Source organism: Spermophilus citellus (genome assembly GCF_964194105.1).
Source record: "Spermophilus citellus genome assembly, chromosome: 6".
NCBI lineage: Eukaryota > Metazoa > Chordata > Mammalia > Rodentia > Sciuridae > Spermophilus > Spermophilus citellus.
The window spans coordinates 129,208,930-129,230,757 of NC_138187.1; the positions used below are offsets into that span (position 1 = coordinate 129,208,930).

The 21,828-nt window shown below is 46.5% G+C and overlaps 2 protein-coding genes across 2 annotated transcripts; one reads left to right on the forward strand and one right to left on the reverse strand.

Moving 5' to 3' along the window:
• The first annotated feature begins 5,171 nt into the window (after positions 1-5,171).
• Positions 5,172-15,569, forward strand: FCMR (Fc mu receptor). Its single transcript, XM_081300295.1, has 8 exons — positions 5,172-5,217; positions 8,197-8,529; positions 9,269-9,400; positions 10,329-10,551; positions 11,998-12,128; positions 12,482-12,634; positions 12,854-12,912; positions 15,274-15,569. The coding sequence occupies exons 1-8, from the start codon at positions 5,181-5,183 to the stop codon at positions 15,439-15,441; spliced, it is 1,236 nt and encodes a 411-aa protein (XP_081156421.1). The 5' UTR covers positions 5,172-5,180; the 3' UTR covers positions 15,442-15,569.
• Positions 15,570-17,343: 1,774 nt separating this feature from the next.
• On the reverse strand, positions 17,344-20,673 carry IL24 (interleukin 24; the record flags this gene model as incomplete). The annotated part of the gene is made up of 5 exons (XM_081300302.1): positions 17,344-17,427; positions 18,343-18,417; positions 18,814-18,969; positions 19,775-19,837; positions 20,503-20,673. 5 exons carry the CDS (start codon positions 20,671-20,673, stop codon positions 17,344-17,346), a joined length of 549 nt encoding a protein of 182 aa, XP_081156428.1.
• Positions 20,674-21,828: the final 1,155 nt, after the last annotated feature.

Genomic DNA, 21,828 nt, shown 5'->3' on the forward strand with positions numbered 1-21,828 from the left:
TCAATGAAAGAATTGTTTTCAATGAAAGAATGGTTTTATGTGAAGTTTGTTATAGAATATAATTAAGACTATAGTGGAATAAACTGAAAGCTAGTATAACCAGGGCTTCTGATGGGCACTGATAAAACAACAAACAAACAACAAAACCTTAGAATAGTAAATAGTTAACCTTTAAACTCCTGTTCCTGGTGTTCCCTCCAAAATCAATAGGCCACTAATCAAAAGCACAAGAGTAAACTCTTTCTATAGGCTCATCAACTAAAAGCTAGTTAAATGATAACTTAAAGTTTAGAGTGATTGATCCAAAGTCTCTTTGAGGGGGTTAGTGATTAGATAAAGGACCCCTTATTTATTAAGCTTATCCTAGCTTCTGGCACTAAACTATGTCACACCCTACAGGCTGGCAGCTTGCGTCCCCTCTCCAATCCCTACCTGGACTCTTCCTCAGGGGCTGGATGTGGAAAAGTCTCTCCTCAAGAGAGCTCTCCCTAGTCTTCCATTCTGCCTGATTGGGAACCGTGCTTTCTACCTGGGCCTTGAGCACGATATCTCAGGGTCACTTCCCAAGCCTACCTTTGCAGGGACTCAGACTTCCCTTCCCCCTATTCTCCCCTCCAGTCCCACTAACTACAGTGTCCTGTGCCAATTCCCAAGTGCTGGCCTGGTTCAGGGCCTTGGGCTCCTCCCCAGGCTAGAGAGGTGGCCATCAGGAGTGTTGACTTCGCTCTTCTCTGGGATGGGAATGCAGTCCTAGCTTCTCTCGGGATGACAGTGAATCATTCCAAGAGAACTAAAATTACAAGGCATGTTGGAACCTATAAGTGTTTTATCCCTCAGGAAGCTACTCTTGACCCACAAGAGGTCCCAGCCTATGGCAAACAATTAAGATGCAATTTCTGCATCAGGGCCAATAACCAGGAGGCCAGTCCCCCAGTCCCCAGAATAAAAGGCCAAGAAATGTCACTAACATCTCAGAAAGTCTCATTATTCCTAACTGATATTGTCACTAGTGATTGCAAAGATAATGATGTCTGCCCAAAGCTCATCAGCTGCCCAGGAGCACAGGAGAGGAAAAGCTGGTTCATAGGTAGACATGAATTTTAGGAAGCTACCATTCAGCCCAGTACAGGGAATAACTATTAACTGTGAGACTGATGATAGACCACTTAGCAGTGACCATCAGCCACTCAGGGAGCTACTTACATATTTAATGACAAGGAAATCTTTCTCAAGTTCTAGAACTATCTTGACTTTTTTTCTTTTTAAGTCTGCTAGGTAATGATATGCTTATGCATTACTAAGGTCCAACAGTATTTTCAAATATATTATAGCAATTTACTTTGTTTTTTAAAGCAAAACAGAAAACTCGTTCATGAATTTTCCAAGACTCAAGACGGAACAACTCTCCTAAAAACGACAGACGGCAGTGAGGAACCACCTGTGCTGTGGTCTATGAAGCTGGTCCCCAATACAAAGAAACAGTGTTTCCCCACCCCCTCACTAGCTTCCCTAAAACAATTACCTCTGCTAGGGAGACTTTGTCATAGAAACAATGAGGGATCATCTCAGAGAGACTTCATATCTCAGTGGGCAGTGGGCATGCACCCAAAAGAGCAGATGAAGGACCAAAGCCAACGGCCCCCAGTTCGCCATGAAATTAAAACAAGAACAGAGAGTTCATCCAGCCATATGAGCCAAGAACTCTAGAGTTTCACTTTCAAGGCTGAAAAATAAAAGGGCTGCTCTGGGCTGGGGGTGCAGCTTAGTAGTCAAGTATTTGCCTAGCATGCACAAGACCCTGAATTCCATCACCAGAACTGGAAAGAAAAGAAAGAAGAGGTTACAATCCACTCTTAACTAAAGCCAAAAGTCTTTATCCTGGACATGGAAATGTGAATATTCTAAAATCCAGGACTTGGGTGATGAATCACATTATAATTCACCCTGAATTCCTGTATGTTTTGGCCAAGTAAGCCTACGGTCAAGTTCCTGGAAGGAGGGAAGTTCAGGATACCTAAGGCAGGTGCCTCCACCTGGTGGGGAGGGGCTCCCTGGAGAGGCCACCAGCAGAGATTCTCAAGGTCAGACACTGCAGAGAGGAGCACTGAGTCATAGGGAAGGCTACCTGAGGATGGAGGCATTCCATGTGGACAGGCCCAGAAGATGGCCCTTTGGAAACTAGCTATGGGGAAGGCCAAGGTAGAGAAATGCAACCAGTGACAATGGGGAACCTCACTCACTCTTACTGTATTCCAGGGTGTGTGCTGTGCCCCAGGTAAGGCTCACCTCTTGCCACCCTCACCTTAGGAAGAATGCTCCTTTAAGCCCAGCAGTAACACGGGGAGGATAGCAAAGCCTCAGTTAAGAGGTAGTCATGAAAAGTGAACGACTATGCCTCTCGGCCTGAATGCTCTCCTTCACCTACACCCCTCTGGCCCCTGGAAGCTGTTTGGCCATTGAGTCCCCTGCACCTTTTGTGTGCTCCTGGGACTAGGAACGCCAGGAACACAGCAGCCCATGAATCAGGAGATTAAATTCACATGGGGAAAAGAAGAGTGAAGAGAATATGAATGGTAAACAGCATTATTTATCCAGAGGCCAGGTTTCCTAAGGGTCCCTGCCCCTAGACACCCTGGGACAACATCTCAAGGCAGTATCTGTACAGGCCAAGGTGTGGGAATTTGATCTCTCCAGTTACCTTCTGCCTGGCAGTATTCAGACCTCTAATTCTGTGTTGTTGTTGTTGTTGTTTTTAGTTATACGTGACAATAGAATGTATTTCGACATATCACATAGCTGGAGTACAACTTCCCATTTTTCTGGTTGCACATGATGTGGAATGACATTGGTCGTGTATTCATATATGAACATAGGAAAGTGATGTCCAATTCATTCCAGTGTGTTTCCTATTCCCAATCCCCCTCCCTTCCCTTCATTCCCCTTTGTCTAATCCAAAGTGTTTCTATTCTTCCCTACCTCACGCCCTTATTGTGAGTTAGCATCCACATATCAGAAAGAACATTCAGCCTTTGGTTTTCTGGGATTGGCTTATGTCACTTAGCATGACAGTCTCCAGCTCCATTCATTTATGGGAAAATGCCATAATTTCATTTCAGAACCCCAATTCTTGCTCTTAACCCCATGTGATGCTTTTAAAAATTTCATTGGGGCCACACATGTGGGAAATTCTTTACCCAGGCTCATTCGCAGAGCTCCAGCTCCACCTGATAGGCCTGGCTACAGCGCAGTGCACCCAGGTCCTTGCAGACACTCATACACACATCATACTCATGCACACACGTGCCACGCACTGCTCATCCCACTCCACACATCACACAATACACATTGCACACTCACACGCTCGTAGCCATCATACACACACTATACAATTATGCATCTCACAATACACATACACATCCATACAGCTTGTGCACACTCACACATTCACACCCACAAGCTCTCACACCCACAGCCACACACATCACATTCACTCATTTATATTAGGACCCTCCCTCCCTCTTTTCTCCCTGGGTCCCCAAGACAGTCCCAGCAAACAGCAGAGCCTGGCAGCTACAGGGCACTGAAGGGCCCTCTAAGGAGGGAGGGTGGGAGCTGATCCCAGCTGAAACCTCTGGCCCCCTAGCCTGACAGAGGCCTCTGACATCATGGCCCATCTGCTGGTTGCAGGACCTAGCTCCTCTGAGCCAGTGTAGATCTAGCCAGAACAGAGCAGGGCAGGGCAGGGCAGGGCAGGCAACCCGCCCACACACGCTTCCTCTGCACCTGCTCACAATGGACCCCTAACTGGGGGAACTTGTTGTTTTGGAGAGCATGTGACAAATTTGGTGTGTGGGGGCGAGTGGGTTGTGATGCACACAGCCCCTGAGGAGCCCTGGGCTCTGTCAGCTGCCTCCTTCCTGAGGTGGTGTAGGAATAGCGTGAATCCTCCATGGGCACAGGAAGCTGCAGCACCTGGAGGTGGGAACTGACATCCAGGAATGAAGCACCAAGGACTGAGGCCCTGGGAACCCTCTGATCAGTAACAGTGCAGCACGTCTCCACTTGAAATAGGACTCCTAAAGCTCTTTCACATCTGTAATTTTTGCTGGGCATCATAAAAGATGTGTGAGGTAGGCAGGGCTGAGACCCTCCCTACTTTCTTAATGAGAAAACTGAGGTCCAGAAAAGCTTTCCCAAAACTAGATTGTGACATTGCTCCTATGGTCCCTGGATAGTGGCCTGGGTCCCTGCTGGAGGGAATTACCTTATGTAGATAGCTGGGGGAAATGAGGGATGAGGGATGGCAGAGTGAACTAGGGATGATGTTCTGTAGGAGGAAATGTCAGGGGTCATCTAGTCCCACCTTCATATATTTTCTAGGTAAAGAAATCAAGACTCTTGGGATGGGGATGTGGCTCAAGCGGTAGCGCACTCTCCTGGCATGCGTGCGGCCCGGGTTCGATCCTCAGCACCACATACAAACAAAGATGTTGTGTCCGCCGAGAACTAAAAAATAAATATTAAATTTTTCTCTCTGTCTCTCTCTCTCTGTCTCTCTCTTAAAAAAAAAAGAAAGAAAAGAAAAGAAATCAAGACTCAGAGAAAAGTACTGAATTGCCCCAGATCTATGATCGGCAACTCCACATAGTAGGTGCTCAAAGGTATTCTTCAAATGAGCTAACCAGTGACTGATAAGGACCACAACCAGCATCTTCTGCTTCAGGTCCAAACCTCTGTCCACACAGCTTCCATCCAATGGGAAGAATTGGAGATGAGGCTCTTTTGTCCTGAAAACAGGGGTAAAGCAAAGGCCCTCAGCTCAGGAGTTAATGGATACATATAAAGCACAAGAGGCCCCTCCAAGAAAAAGTATGAAGGCAAAGAGATACCAGGCTGGTGCTCGCTAACAATCTCGAGAGCTTCCTAGAGGCCCCTTGAACCCTGGTGACCCATTCTCACCCAACACAGCATGTTTTCTCAATTCCTGACTTCCGCTGTGGTTTGCTGATATTTTCTTTTTTAGGCTAAGACTAGCTGGCAAACAAGACAGGTTGTCATTTCCTCATTTTCAAGCCTTTGCCCCTCGATGGGGCCAGAATCTCTTTCAAGCTCCCGATGGTGAAGGGCTCTCGGGTTGGCAGTGGGTCTCTGCTCCTGCTCCAGAGGCTTTGGAAAGAACCATGGACCTCTGGCTTTGGTCACTTTACTTCCTGCCAGGTAAGTACTCTGGGGAAACACTTCACACTTTTTATGAAGTGGCCACAGGCAATCAATCGCCAGGCATCTCCGTCCCTAATGTTCCTTGATGGATTCAATTGCAAACCAGTACAAGGACAGAGGTCATGTGAGTCACTGGAGCACCCCTGCTCCCTGCTAGTGCTCCTCTCTCCACTCCAGGTACTGTTTAGCCAGTTGTTAATTCTCAAGGGCTGAAGGTATCTCATTTCCTAGACATTTCTACCTTTATTATGGGATCTTAAAGCTGGTGCCTCCAAAGATCTTTCTTCTTACTGCCGTATTCTCTGTCTATAGATCTTTTTCACTCCTGAATTTCCAGCTTTCAACTCTAAAGGAGGACTCCCTAATCCATTCAACAGTCCCATTCTATTTTCTGAATTTCATATTTCAGTTGGCAACTGTCTCTTGGACACCCCACTTTAACAACCCACAAAGACCAGAGGCACAGCTACATACTTAACCCTTTACCTCCGACTCCTCATTGGTCCCATCCAAATGGGCTATTTCATCTGCCATAAGTGTTTCTAATATCAGCCACAAAATGCCAGAATGGCTTTTTTTTTAACCACCTCTTCCCATTTAGTCCCAACCAGAGTTTGGTCCAATCAATGGCCAATTTGTGTAGCTTACCAGAATGAGAAGCAGTGGCAGCTTCTACTAGCAAGGTCACAGAGGAAAAGGAAAGGGGTCAAATGCACAACTATCCTCTCTCAACTATGTTTCCCACTTTCACCCTCTCAGCCTGATCAGGTAAATCTTCCAACAGCTTGACTCTAGTCATAGGATTGTTCTTTGCAAAACCTTCAATGTATTGACACATTCTCCTGCACTTTGCTCTAGCCAAACAGGACTCTTCCTTGAACATGTGCTACACACCCCTGCCACCTTGCCCTTCCTTGCCCATGTTATTCATTCTACCAGAAACATCCTTCATTTCACCTTCGCCTCTTATGAGTTCCTTAAAGTCCACCTCAGTCTCCACTCCCTTTTCAAAGACTTTCCTGAGCCCCCGCTTCTGAACTCAGAATACTGATTACATTCATATTGTGGCTCCGTATGTGTTTATTTGGTTAATTAAATTATAAGCTCCTTAAGGATCAAAATGGATTTTTATTCAAAAGTTCTTTCTTTGTGATGCCTTCAGTATAGAATAAATTCAAATAATTGTTGCATTGAAAAGTCTTAAGGGCCCAAAGGAATGGAGTTTTAATGCAGTGTCAGACACTCTGAGAGGTAGTGGGATATATGTGTATGATGGATGGCTAATCAAACTGAGGCTGAGAAGGCAGAGGGGTGGGGCAGGGAATGGAAGATATAAAGGTGTAAAGAGTGCTTAAATCATACCACCTCAGTCTGCCCCTGAGCAGCACCGCCATTCTAGCTGGGCCAAAGGGATGTTGCTCTCCCTAGAAGGAGGGGAGGATTTCACAGGCCCAAGAGGATGTGGGGGCTCATGCTTGCAGCTCTCCCACCATGCTAACATGGGCTACACTTTCAGTGGGCTCCCGTAGAGCTCCCTCTCCAGTCCCTGTAGTCTGCATTCTCCTCCCATGATGGTTTCCACCTCTTTACCCTTGTGCACATTTACCCATTTTACCCATCAGGGATGTCCTGATCCAGAATCCTCAAGTCTCACTGCTTTCCTGATGCTTTTCTTGACACTCATTTGACTGAACTCCTTGCAGCTATCCTGAAGTCGTGCTCTGGGGATACATCTCCCTAAGCAGGAGGAGTTCTCTCCATCCACATCCACAGATGTGCTCTGTTCTCTCTGGCATCCCCACCCTGGTGGGGACCATTCTTACCATCTGGAAGACTTCTCCTTTGCAGCCCTGCACCCCATCCCAACCCACCCCAAAACACACACACACACACACACACACACACACATTTTACCTTATGAATCCTCTTCCTGAAAATATTCAGACACTTACTGGGACCTGTTTAGTTAATAATTAATCATTGAGGCCTTACCCTCTTCTATAGCTGGCTGAGCTGCATGAGACCTCTCACCTAAAGCACAAGCCTTTTAATGTCAGACTCTTGCAACCCACATCTTTTATCCCTTCCTGCTCCACACCCTGTCAACACACAGTGTGCCCACACCCACACCCGAATTCACTCACACATTCCTTTGAGCTCCCCACTGGGTGACAAGTATCAGAATTCTTAGTTGCCCTCTATGTCCTTTCCTTCAGATCACAATTTAGACACCATATCTTCCAAAATAACCTTCCTCTAACTACCCCACCCCCTACAAGAGACTGGATCAGGGGCCCCTGCTTGCTCCTTCCAAGGAATACTGTGCTCTCTCTGTCACGGAATTGATCACTCCGTGTTGTACTGGCTGGCTGTTGGTATTGCTCACTAAATGATTGTTCTGCAAGGGAGAGATGTTCATGAGAGGCATTCAGTAGACACTTACTGAATGACTGAATATGGAGAACTGTTGGAATAAATGACTGGCTGAATGAATATGACCAAAACAAACCTGGAGAGAAAAACCTACTGCAGCAAAACTGACCTGCATCTCCCAGCCTCAGGCTGAAGTCCCTTGGGGGTTATATGCCATTTGGGGTCACCGTAGGCACATTATTTCTCCTTGAAGTGGGTGTTGTGGTTGTGATCATATTCTCATAGGGGTGGTCTGGGTCCTTATGGGTATGGATTTAGTGATGAGGCAAAGAGCTAAGTTAAGGTATGGTCATGGGGGACGGGTGTGTAAGGACTTAGCCTGAGGTGGTAAATCGGGTTAGGCAAGGGAAAAGATGAATGAAGATAAGGGAAGAAATCATGACAGGTTGAGGCTGAGGACTGACTGAAGTTGGACTGGCGATGGGGATGGGGCCATGGTTTGGAGTGAGGCTGGGCTAGAACTTGGGCTAGGGTTGGAGAGAGTTAGAGTTGGGGATATGACTGGGAATGAGGCCCCCTCTGCATTAACTCCTTCTTCTGCAGTATGTGAAGCTCTGAAGATCCTCCCAGAAGTAAAGCTGGATGGAGAACTGGGTGGATCTATTACCATCGAGTGCCCACTTCCTAAAATAAACGTGAGGATGTATCTGTGCCGGGAGATGGTGAAACCTGCAATCTGTTCCACGGTGGTATCCAATAACTTCATCAAGAAGGAATATGACAGTCGAGTCACTTTGAAGCCGTGCTTACACAAGAATTTGTTCCTAGTGGAGATGACAGAACTGACCGAGAGTGATAGTGGAGTTTATGCCTGCGGAGTGGGCACGCACACAGAACGGGGCAAGACCCAGAAGGTCACCCTGAATGTCCACAGTGGTAGGTGCCACCGCTGCTTGCAAGCAGGTTCAGCCCACTCAGAAAATGTCTCCACTTAGGAAGATTGAGACAGCCATCTAAATAACAGTCCTCCAGACTTCTATGCTATTGCCATATTAGCCAGCCCAATAACAATTAGCATCCACAGAGTTGAACTTCATAGTCCACTAACCTCCTGACCCACAGAACTGTCTATCCACAGTAGGCAAAAGGATAAGAGATGCTGACCTTGGGTCGCCTGTCCCATCCAGGGTTCAAGGGGAGAGGTGACATGAGTTTGAGCACCAGTGAAAACTGGAAGCCAAGGACATAACCGTCATATATAACTGTTCCATGAGATATATCAGAGATGAATATAAAGGAAATACACCCACTTATCAAGGCATATTTATAGGCCAGATTTGTTACTGTCTGGTCTGGTCCTTTATTTCTCACGCATCCAGCCTTTCTCCTCTTCTCCAGTGATTTCCTACACAAATGCAGCAACTAATTCAACAGTTCACAGTCCCAATAGTGTCTGATGGTTTTTCAGGGCATATTAGCTGTGCTAGGAGAAAAAGTTCTCTGTCAGGAAGGCCCCAAGACCAGCTCCTTTTCTGCTCCCCTCCAGCAATGCTGCTCTCATGCCCTCACTGCCATTTTACCTTGTCTGAGTCAGCTTTTACTTACGCCAACAGTCCCTTCTCCAGGCCTATCTTTCCTCCAGATACCATCAACATAATCTCCTTGCTTCCAATAGAGTACAATCCATTCTGGGAGGAGGAGCTGATATCTGAGCCTCCAAAATGGTTTCATAAATTTCTGGAGCAGCGGATGCCCACTTGGCTCCAGATGGTTGCACATGCCAGTTCTTCTGAATCCACATCCAAAGGTCAGTCCATCAAAGCATGAGTAAGAGAGATGAGGAAGATGCTGTAGCACTGTGGAAACGGAGGAGGGAGGTGGGTGGATGTCCAGCTCACCATGAGTGGCAGAGCACAGCAGAACAGAGCCCAACAGACCTGCTTTTACATCCTCCAAGCCTATCCTAAAGCCACGACTCCCTGACATAGTTGCAGAACTTGCACATCACCACTAGGTGGCACCACAAGCAATGGAGCGTGTGCTCCATTCACAAAATCAGCTCTTTTTATGAATGACTGCCAAACCCATGACTGGGCAGACGTTTCCCAGCTGGAGGTCATCATGTCTTCTTGCTGCCCACAGGGTTGTATTCTACCTGCTGGTGTCTAGTGATTTTAACAACTCTATTTTTCAATTAAAAGATAAATGGTTATTATACTAACAATACTTTCATAGTTCAGTATGTTTCTAGTTTTAAATGCATTTATGACGTGTTAATATTTCCATCATATCCTCGCATATATTAATTGAATATTATTACATGAGGGGACCCTGTTGATTGCCAAAAGGAATAGTGTAATTGGGAAGTTCATAGAGCTATGGTTGTTACTGATAGGTGTGTGATGGGGGAGAACAAATAAACAAATATAGCACAAGGCAGAGTGAGAAGAGAACTACAAACAAGGTCTCCCCATGCTCACAGGAGGGCAAGCTCTTCTTCCTGGGAAGGCATGAGATGGGGAGCTTCCTGGAGGAAATGGTATTCGAAGCCAATACAGAATTGATTGCATAGAGGTGGTATGCTCTGAAGGCACTTCAGGCCATGAGGACCCTAGGAACAAATGTAGTCTGGGCAAAAGAGAAGAATGTATTGAAGAAAGAGCTGGTGGCCCAGTGCCTCTGGAGACTAGAGTAAAGTGTATATGGAAGGTCCCTTTTTCTTTCATCTCCTGCAGTTACCACACCAACCCAAAGGACTGACAACCCTCCAGAGCCCCACCCTTCCCCCACCACACCAATAATTCATCATCCTCAAGAATCCAGAGCATTCTCAGTAGCAGCTGCCAAGCCCTCAACCGTTCTGCCACCCACCACAACATCAAAGACTTCAACTCAGGAGGGGCTGCTCAGGCCCCCAGGGGCCAGCTACAAGCAGCACACTAGGTTGCATGGGCAGAGGTAAGAGGCCCCCATCATCCATGATGGTTTCAAAGCCAGGTAAAGTAGGCAAAAGTCAAGAGATCCACTAAAATCTTCCTGCAACATCCATTATTAGAGACCCTTCTTAATCTTGTCTGTAGAAGACCACTGTGAAATATACTACCTATGAATATAGCAGGTATGAATCTCATTAGCATTTAATGTTCTAGCACTGAGTCTGTAGAAAGAAATAGACTCAAGTCTTTCACATTCAGAATCATTCAACTCTGTTTTGATGGGGGAAAATTAAATGAGAATCAAATGAACTAATAAGCTATTAAGTGTCTGAATTACTTTCATCTGTTTCATTTTTAAATGTGGCTACTAGGAAATTTAAAATTACATATGTGACTTACATTGCTAGTGGACAGCCCCAGCCTGAAGACTCAGGTGCAGTTGAAGGAAGGCAGCAATTAACCACTAGGTGGTAGCACTATAGCAGGTGGCAAAGAAAATCTCTAATATTGGAATTTTTTATGCCTAAGCAATCACAAACAAGTTAATGAGGAAAGGGACTTCCAACATTATTTGGGGTTCTATAAATAGGGAAACAGGCTGTGAGAGCTAAGTGATTTCAGATAATACTAGAACCCCTGATACTATTTGGGGTCTCTGATCAAGTTTGTAATGGGCAAGAACATGAGAACTGGAAATATATGAGATTTCTTTTGGCTTGGCACAATTGGGGAAGAAAAGAGGACTATGCACTACCCCTTCCAGAAAAGTAAGATTTCAGTATGTACAGAAAACAAAGGGAAGAGGGAGCACTCAGAAAAACATCTTTTCATAGTAATAAAAAACTAGCTCAAGCCAGGTGCGGTGGCGCACACCTGGAATCCCAGCGGATCTGAAGGCTGAAACAGGAGGATCATGAGTTCAAAGCCAGCCTCAGCAAAGGCAAAGTGCTAAGCAACTCAGTGAGACCCTGTCTCTAAATCTGGGGATGTGGTTCAGTAGCCCCTGAGTTCAATCCCTAGTTAAAAAAAAAAAAAAAACACTATAGCTTATTTAATATTTTCAATAACCATGTGAGTAAACCAAGGTGCACAGTGTTGGCAAGGGACTGGCATTTATTGTCTCCTGCTGTAGGCCAGGAGCATTAAATTCTTCATATCCACTATTTTGTATCATCTTAATAACAGTTCTGCAAAAATGAGAATGATACAGATTTGTGGGGAAATGAGGCTCAGAGAAGTTAGAGATTTGTTCAAAGTCACGAATCCAGGAAAAGGTACATCTGAGTTTGAACCCCAGTTTACTGACTCCACAGACAAGAGTCTTTGGGGGGGGGGAGTGGAAAGAATTCTATTATCAAAGGAACAAGTCTGAGAGTTGTCTTTAAAAAGTCTGCCACAAGAAAGTGCTTCTTTAAACCTATCTCCCTTACTACCTTCTCTTTCTCTCTCCCATTCCTTCCCTCCCCAGAGAATTCAACCGTGGTTCAGAGTTTGGAAGGGAGGATCAAGGATTTCACATCCTGATCCCAACTGTCCTGGGTCTTCTCCTGCTGGCCCTTCTGGGGCTGGTGGTAAAAAGAGCGATTCAAAGGAAGAGAGGTGAGCAGCTGGGCTCTGGGCTGGGGTGGGAAAGCTAAGCTTCCAGACGGTTCTGATCTCTGCTTGATTTTGCAGCAAAAATCCGGAAGATAACGATGAGTAGCCTGGGGTGTAGGGAAGTGGGGCGAAGGTCAGTGACCTGGGAATGGGTACGAGGAGGAGGGCGGCCTGAGACCTTTGGTCTTCAGGAGAGGGTAAGACGATCCATCCAGTGTCCCGCACACTTTGAGCATCTATAGGTCTGACGTCTCCAAGCATCGAGGAGGGAGCAGCCTTGAGTTTGGGGAAGGAGAGGAAAGCTGGCTTCGGGCCTCTGATGCCATTTTTTTTCTTTCTCTGTCATCACGGAGAAGCCTTCTCCAGGCGGGTCCGCCGAATGGCGTTGAGGATGCGCGCCCTGGAGGCCTCCCAGCGGCCCCGGGAGCAGCGGCCCAGATTGCAGCGGCCGCGCTCCCAGAACATCTACAGCGCCTGCCCCCGGCGCGCTCCAGAGTCTAACGCTGCCGGTGAGCGGAAGCTGGTGGCTGGCGGGTGACCCTACAGAAGATCAGAAGGAGCGCGGGCGTAGATGATGCGCCTGGCTCCAGGTTCTGGGGGAGCAGGACTCCCCCCACCCACCCCGCGCCGCCGCCTTACATCCTCAGGATTCCCGCAAGATGGGGAGGGGCGGGGGCGGAACTGGAGGCTCCATCTCGCCCTTACGTCAGCACTCCCATCCCCCTTAGGCCAGAGGCAGGTCCCTCCTGCGGATCCTGGAACATCTGCGCCCTCAGCCCCGCCACAGGTAAGCTCCACCCGTCTTCTGATTGGCAGCTTCAGCCCGAACCCGCGCCCCCAACTCTGGGCATGGACCAGAGAGAGCACTGTTACTAGAGCAGGGCCTTAGCTCCATCTTGCAAGATCTTACCCCAGATCCTGGGGCCCATTCGGGGGACAAGTTGTATCCATTCCCTTATTTGGTGTTGTCAGAAGACCAACTCCCCAGGGATTGTGGTATTCTTAGTTAACTAGCTGTTAGAGAATGATACATGATAAACTGCAGCTACTTGAAGAACTTTCAAATGAAGAAATTAGTTTACTGGGAGGTTTAAGAGGGTTTCATCTTAATGTGAGGAAAAACTTTCTAGTAAACCCTAAGATGAGATGAGGTAGTTTACCCATCACTGGAGGAGGTCAGGCTTAACTTAGAAAGTGACTCAGCAGACAAGATTAAACAACTTGGGTGAGGAGGGTTCATCAAGGAATGGACATAGAGAGTTTCCATTAGGAAAGAAGCCTTGAATCTATCCCTCCATTTTGTTTTCCCAAATTAAGAAAACCTTTTATTTTCTAAAGAAGCCAACAGTGACTAAAATACTGGTTTCAATACCCAAAAAAGAACTAATGCCATTTTTTTTCTTTCTCTGTCACCACGGAGAAGCCAAGTTTTAATTAGAGTGTTGACTAAGTTCATGTAACAAACCCCCAAACACATGGCTCCAAAGTTAGCAGCCTATTTTCCTCTCAAGCAAAGAATCAGAGGGACAGGAAGGGGTGGCCTGAGCCATGAAGTCATGCAGGGACTTTCTGCTCCCTCAGTCTCTGGATGGTCCTGGTCCCTGGTCAATACTCAGTCTCTAGTATCATATCTACATTCCAGCCCACCAAGAAAGAAAGAAGTGCTTCTTTAAGACCATGGCCCCAAAGTTTCACATATTCCTTGTACTTATTTAGCTTAATTATCGACCTTAATTAGCTTAGTCAAGCAGCAACCTCTGCCTTCAAGGGAAGCTGTGAAAGGTCGTCTCTGGTTGGCAATCATGAGCCTTGCTGAAAAGGAGAGAGTGATACCCAGCTCTACCAGTTACCTCCAGTGTCTTGAGCTTTCTCCTCCCCACCCCATTAGAGAAAGCTCACTGCAGCTTAGGAATGGTCCCACCGTGTTTGTCTACTCCACCATCCACCAGCCTTCCTCTGAATCTGCTGGGACCACACAGTCCTCTCCTGGGCAGGGGCCTTTCTCACAGCTTACCCTGCCTCCCTACTTGAGACTCTGATTCCCAGTATCGGGGCAAAAACATTGATGGAACAAATTCATTTTAAAACCAAATAAGTCAGTTTCAAATGATGAACTGTAAAAGGCAATGGGGGATTATGTTTGTTTATTCTGGCAGTATTGGAGATTGAACCCAGAGCCTCATACATGCTAGGCAAGCACTCTGCCACTGAACTACATCCCATTCACACCATATCCCCACCCCCCACACACACACTTTGTATTTTTTTTTTTTTTTAGACAGGGTCTCACTAAGTTGATCAGGCTAGATTCATACTGGCCATCCTCCTGCCTCACCTCCTGAGTAGCCAGTATTAAAGGTGTGAGCCACTGCACCCAGCTAGGAGATGTTTTTGAAGCAAGCTACTTCTGCATTCCCCTCTTGGAAAGTACAAAACATAAAAGCTCCTTTCCATGAGTGCTCACTATATCCAGGGTCCTGAACATCCTGATCGTAGAATTGTGTTTAAGTACGTGATCACAGTCCCTACCATGGATTTCTGTGAATATTATAGTACTTGTGCCATGTTGGGGTCTTTGGCACAGCCCTGTCCTCTAAGAACTAATCATACTAAAGGTAGATGATCTGAAGGGAAGAAGCCATCTGTCTGAGGAGGAGGAGAAGCACCACAGTGCCACATGGTCAGCAATTTTCCTCCCCTTCCCTGCCCAGCCCCTTTCTGGAATGCCATGTCATGGCCTCTCCAAGCTCTTACAGAGGTACAAGGGTGAATCACTGTACCTGTAAATTCCTCCCTGAGAAGATGCATATTTGTTCCACAAGTCACATTTTTATCTCCAAGGGGTTACTCCTCTGACAGCTGGGTCTCCTCAGACCCATGCTTAGCCACACGATTTCAATCTGAGCTCCATTTAAGGCATTTCCTTCCCATATTAGTTCTAAGTGTTTTCCAGGTATTTAGGGTGGGATACCACCCTGAAAATCCCCAAGGCTGGCCCACTTGATGGAAATCAGCTACCTCTTTGTCTTTGCCTTCTAGAACTCAGAGTCCCCCCTGTCATGCCCCCCATTTCCTGTTATGGAAACCCAGCTGGAAAGATACTAAAACCATCCACCCAAACTCAGTGATGCTTATTTGGTGTTTCTAGGTGCTCGAAGCTCCCTGGCTCCATACCCCATCTCTGAAGACCAGCTGTGAATATATGAGCATCTGCCACCAGCCTGCTGTCAAGAGGGAGGACACTGAGTCAAATGATTACATCAATATTCCCAGCCTGACTCACCCTCCTAGCTGTACCCCTGCAGCCACACCTTGATGACAATAAGTCTTGTCTGTCTGCTAATTTCCAATGACTGCTCCATCCCCTCACAGAGCCCTGATCACCTCACATGCCCCCATCTATCTGTGCCTTGAGCATGGCTCTGCCCCACAAAATCTTGCACACCTTTGTACCCCACTGTGTGCCTCGAGGAGTCTGGGTGTGCATAGCATTTGTCTCAATGCTGCCTGCTTCCTTTTCAAACCATGTAACAGACTGTGGCATTTGCAGTGTCTTTGGTCACAGGGACTTTGCCGCTCTGGCTCTAGATCACATGGCATTAGTATGGAGTGTAGGCATAGCTGCCATTTCAGAAGCCCTTCCCAAGCTTAGGCCTCACACAAACAGACAGCCTCTGGGTTGCACTTCATGAGGATGGGCCTCAGCCCTGTGAGCTAGGCAGGGCCTGGTATGATAACACTCCTAGGAAGGACTTTGCCTTGACCCAAAGGCTGGAACTTGCTAGTGTGAAACTATTTATCTCCTGTCCAATTTACTTTGATGTTATAAAGTATCCTACATTCTCAGAACCAACATTGGTAGTGATAGTGAGATATATATATATATATCCATCCCAATCCTCTTTAGTCTAAGTCTCCCTCATTTGCTATAGAAAAGTACCCTGACCCTAGCAGCTCCTGCTCTTTTAGACACAGTCTTTGTCTCCTCCTTACCCTTCTTCTACATCCTAACACTGATAGAACACTCATTTTTGGTCTGTTTTAGCCATCCCAAGTCATTACCTCTCTCTGCTTTTAAAAATGTCCCTCATCTTTTTGCCAGGTCCAGACAACATATAGCAAAGTGGGAAGGAAAGTAGCATGGGGTTCTTGGAGGATCAGGGGCTCCGCAGTAGCTCTTCTGTCACGGAAAAGGAGACACCCTACCTCCTAGCAGCTCTTAAGTGTAATCTTTCTCTTAAGTTTTTGGGGCAAGGTCATAGTTGGATACTATCTTTGGATTGATGTGAACTACAAAGTACAGTTAGAGCTTGAGAATGACCATTCTTGCCATTGAGAAGATCTTTCCCTGATACACAACACAGTCTCCCCAGGCACTTGCCCAGAAGTAGGGAGAACACACTGCCAGATCTGGGATGAGTTGCCCCCTTTATTAGCAAGAAATGTCATCACAGATTTGACAGTACCTCCAGGCACAGAGACACCATCAGTGATGTCAGCTTGTTGCTGTCACTTTCTCAAGTATCAGATAAAGGAAAAAATGACAAGAAGAAGAAAGGGAGGGATCCAGGGAGAAGGGATGGTGGAGTAGGGTAGGGTGGGGAGGGGTAGGGAGTGCAGCAGGAAATGAAATGTTGGGTGACAATCTGCTTTGTGCCAGGCACTTTAATCAACATGTTATCTTCCATCATTTACTTTTCAAACTAATGCTCACCCTCACCCCAATGTTGTACCCCTGCAGATATATGACTTCCATGTGTTAAAGTTCAATATTATATCCTAGCATCCCTCGTTGTTCCTCAAAAATTCAAACACAGGTAAAAAAATAAAATCCAGTTTATTAAGTATTAATTGAGCACTTACCCACTGCCCCACACTGCAGCAAGGATCATGGGAGATAAAAAGGAAAATATGGGGCACACTATATTCTGCTGCCTTCAGGGAATTTAGCACCTTGCAAATAAATATAACTTCAGTTGAAGCACTGGCAGTAATTAAATGGAGTTGTAATCAATACAGGAATCCACTTTGTAGATTGTTCACAGCATCCTGTGACTGTCATTTGGGCTGCTGAAAGAATGAAGTCTTTGAAGGGAAGCCTGGGACAACAGTAGGGTCCATGGCCAAGAGTGTGAAGTGCCCAGTGAGCCGCACAGGAAGGGACACCTGTTTGAAATTACATGAAGAATGAACAAGTTCATGATTCTTGTCTGGACATTCAGATCTTGTAGAATTTCTCCATCCAGGTCAGGAGAATGTCCACTTCCCCCAAAGCTTTCGTCAGAGCTGCTTCTATGTCCAACTAAGGAGAAAGGAGAGCCAGAGGTCAGCCACGTTAGCCCAGAGAATGTTTTCCTTCCAATCTGCCATGTCAGAAACAGACATGATTCCAAATCGAGGGCTGGGTCACCTGTGGAATGGTCTCTGATGATCTCTCCTGCCCATCCCTTGTCCCCATCTGAGTGTTTGTCTGCTTCAGGGATGAGGATAAAGAGAGTAGCCATGGGGTAGCCACAGAGTAGCGTTGGGTAAAGGACAAGAGCACTCAGCACCCCTAACCACAAGAACCACAGAATGCAGCCTGGGGTGGGTATGGCCCACCACCTGTGTCCACTGCGCAAATGAGGAAATGAGCCAGGGTGGCCTCTTTCCATCATGTATTTTGCTCTTCACCATTTATTTATAGGCTAATGTATGATCAAAATCACGTTTTGGAAAAAAAAATAACTTGTGGGGAGAGGTACTGAGAATGAAATTTGGATTATTTTGTGTGTGTGTGTCTAAATTTAGGAAGAGACAATATAATTTTCCATCATTTTTATTCATACATGAGACCAGTTGAGCATTATGGAAAATACTGCAGATGTGTTTGGGGGTGGGTGGGGTGACTCCTCGCCTTCTTTCATTACCCAGTTCAAGTACCCATAAAACTCTCTCACAGGGAAAGTCCCCAATAATGAAATCATCTGGTAGGGAAATATAATAGCATTTTAACTTGATAACAGCTGGGGAACAAAAGACCACTTCATTTCTGCCACTTATACAAAGTACATGCTAATTGAGATAAATATGCCTATGTTCCTGCTAAGTCAGGTGGGTTTGGGGTAAACCTGGTGGAGTCACCTATATTAAATTCCACTTTAGGTCTCTGAGGCTCCTTAGTGTGACAGGTTGAGCTATTCTGCTAGGTGAGCAAACTCCCAGCTCCTAGCCTTACCCGTTTGAATGCTCTGTGGAACAGCAGAAACCGCTTGTGTGCACTCTCACTGACAGAAAACATCTCATTTTCCTGCTGGATAACAAGAAAAAAAAATGTTGAGCCAAGAATTAAATGATGATGATGGTGATGCCACAAAGAGTCCCAAGGCCTGAGAGGACAGAGCTGAGCTATCCTCAGAGTAGTCAATGCCCAACTCCTACCAGGTGGCAGAAGCTATCTCCTTTAATTCTCCAGGGAGAAGTGTCATGCTCATTTAACAGATGATAAAACTGAAGCCAGAGAGGCTGAGCACCTTGCAAAGTGTCACCCAGTTGATCAGAAGCAGAACCTAGGCCTGAACCCAGCACTCTTTTTCCATAACCCCCATAACTCCCTGTTGTGGAATAGAAGCCAGGACCGGATAAGGAAAGAGAGTGTTCTCAAAACACACCATTGGCCGACTCCAAGGCCCAGCTTTGTTCTACTCACAGTGGGTTGAAGTTTTGACATGATGACAATAAAGTTGTTGGCCAGAGTAGAGAATGATTTCAGGGTCTTGAATTCAGCTCTTTTGTGGTAGTTTTTGAAAACGGTGTTCAGATAGAACTTGAGCAGGGCGTGGATAAGGTAACAGCTCTCAGCATCCTGGGGGAGGATTGAGTCACTGCAAAGCAGAAACCTCTGCCCACCCTGGAGGGACGACCATATGCAACCCAAGGCAAGATAAGTACAGTAGGGGCAGGAGCCTTCTAGGAGATGATGAACGTTTGATCTGAAGGAACTTCAGGGGCCCTAGAGAATAACACCTGTTTCACAGGAGGAACCCAGACCTCAGGAAGGAGGTGACCCACCCAAAGTCACACAGCTGTCAGTGGCAGGCACAGACGGAGGGTCTGGAACTCCTGACTCCTCATCGAGCTAGTATTCCCTTTCTTTTGCACCACACAGCCTCCCTAATATGGGGAGGTCAGGGACCCTGAAAGCACTTGAACTTGGACTTTGTGGTGGAGAGTTGGTGGGAAAATGACTAATAGGAAAAGAAATGAGAAAAACGAACATTCTTCAACAGCAATGCACTACAACCCCCTCAGCTCTTGAAGCTCCGCACCTCTTAGGGATCAGGGCTCAGTACATTTGTACTCACTCACTGAATTGATGGGTAATGAGAAGACAGAAATAGGTAAGAGAAAAGCATATTAGTGGAAAAGAAGGTTCAGCTCAATAGATGCCCATTGTTTATATAAGCAAAAGTGAAATAGAGACTGGTGACAACACTCTGGCTCAGTGGAGAAAGATGTTTATAAGTCTCAACCGCCACAGAGTGATTCATCTGCACGCTTCTCTGGCTCATGGCCAGATCTACCCTGTATAGGGTCAGCCCAGGGTAGATTGGGAAGGACTCCATCAGCCCCACAAAAGGAGGTATTGTCCTTGACCACCATCTGATTACCGAGACATTCTGCAGAACCTCCTGGCGCAGCAGCCGGACGCTGGTGTTGTTATCCTGAGCTTGCTTGGGGAACAGAAAGAAAAGATGTCTCTAGGTTAGGGGTCAGTGAGGAAGCTAATCCCACAAGTATGAGCTGCTTCCCCAGACCCCTAAATCCAACCAGTCTATGAGGCGCCAGAGACCAGAGGGACCAAAGGAGGACCCAGGAGGGGTGGTGCTGAGCTAGCCCCTGGGGAGGGGGGACAAGTCTTATGTATAGAACATCACTAAGCGTGTCCCCTCACTCCCACACAGGCATGTGGAATCCCAGGTCTGAACACAGACTTGGCTGAAGGACCTGTTTGATTCTTTTAGTCATTTGAGACAAGAGGAAATAAGTCAGTTTGGTTTGCTCTGTATTTTGCAGGGTAAGGAGGAGACATGGGGGAGGAGGGGCTGCACCTGGAGCTCCCTCTGCAGCCCAGCCATTCATTTCAGATCTTGAACTTAGAACCAGAGCCCACCATTCAGGATGAAGCCTGAACAAATCAGCATATTTCTTTCCATTGAGTTCTGTTTATTTTACTAGGGGCTGACCACATCTTTCTAAGCTTCAGCTTTCTCAGGGTACCAAGGGGCTTATAGTGCCTCCTGACCTCCTTGAGTTCTTATGTAGAAAACTGATGAGCAACCTGTGAAGGTCTTCATAATTATCCCCATGGCTGGATCCAGAGCATCTTTGCACTCACCACAGTTTCCTGGATGGTCCAGAAGGCCTCCCTCAGTTGCTGGAGATTGACCCCTTCTGCTCGGCAGGGCCCAAATTGGAATTCTTGGCTCTGGAGCCCTGGTACCTGGCTCCAGACAAACAGGATCAGGCTCAGGCAAGGGAGGGTGACCATCTGCAACCAAGAGCTCATCTACAGCAAAGAAAGAGCAGACAGATCCTGCTGAAAGAAAGGGAGCCTTCTCCTGAGGCATGACCTCTGATCGGGAGGGATACACCCCAGTATAATGCTCTGTGAGTCTGTCTAGACCAACCTCAGGAGCATACAGACAGGGCACCTGAGTGTGCCATGGTCTGAATATCCCAAGAAAAACTCATATTGAAAAAAAAAATCTCAACATAAGGTATGAAGAAGTGGGGCCAGGTGAGACCTTTAAGAGGTGATTAGATTATGAGGATTCAGCCCTCCATGAATTAATAAGTTAATGGATCATCTAAAAGCAAGTCTGTTATAAAAGCCAAGTTGCCCACTGCTTGGGATGCTGCAAGCACCAACAAGAAGACCCTTACCAGATATGGCTGCCTGTTCTTGAATTTCCTAGCCTTCAGAACTGTGAGCCAAGTATACTATTTTTCCTTAAAAATTTTCCAATCTCAGATATTCTCCATTAGAGAAACAGAAATAGGCTAAAACAGATGGGTTCCCAAGCTTGAATACTACAGATGTGGGGCTTGTTGGGGTGCACTGGGGTGGGGCTAAAGCTTCCGGCTCCTCAATTTCATACACGCTGGTCTTGCCGTCTCTCCACCTGCCCTCCTCCACTCCACATTTCCATCTCCACATCCCTGTACCCACTTCCTTCTGCATTACAGCCATCCCAGGCCTCCAGCCTGCTAATTAGAATTTGACCACCACCACTACCACCCCCCCCCCCACAAAAAAAGTAAGAACATGCCAAAGAACATGTCTAGCGAGCCCAAACTCAGGAGAGTGTTGCTTCCATATTTACTTATCTGAGATTTGCCCAGGCACGCTAAGACAGGTCTCCCTCCCTCCTCCCAGGAGGTGACTACCCCTGATACCTCATCACATTCCTGGCCCAAAGGGAGGGGGCAGAAAATACAGCCAGGTCACTCTACCATCTCAGCTGACCAGCTCACTCTTTTTTGTTTGTTTGTTTTAGGAGTGCTAGGGATTGAATCCAGGGGCACTTAACAACTGAGCCACTTCCCCAGCCCTTTTTTTTTAAAAAAAATTCTTTTTATTGGCACATTATAGTTATACATAATGGTGGTATTTGTTATAATATATTCATATGCACACACAATAAAAACATAAGTAAAATAG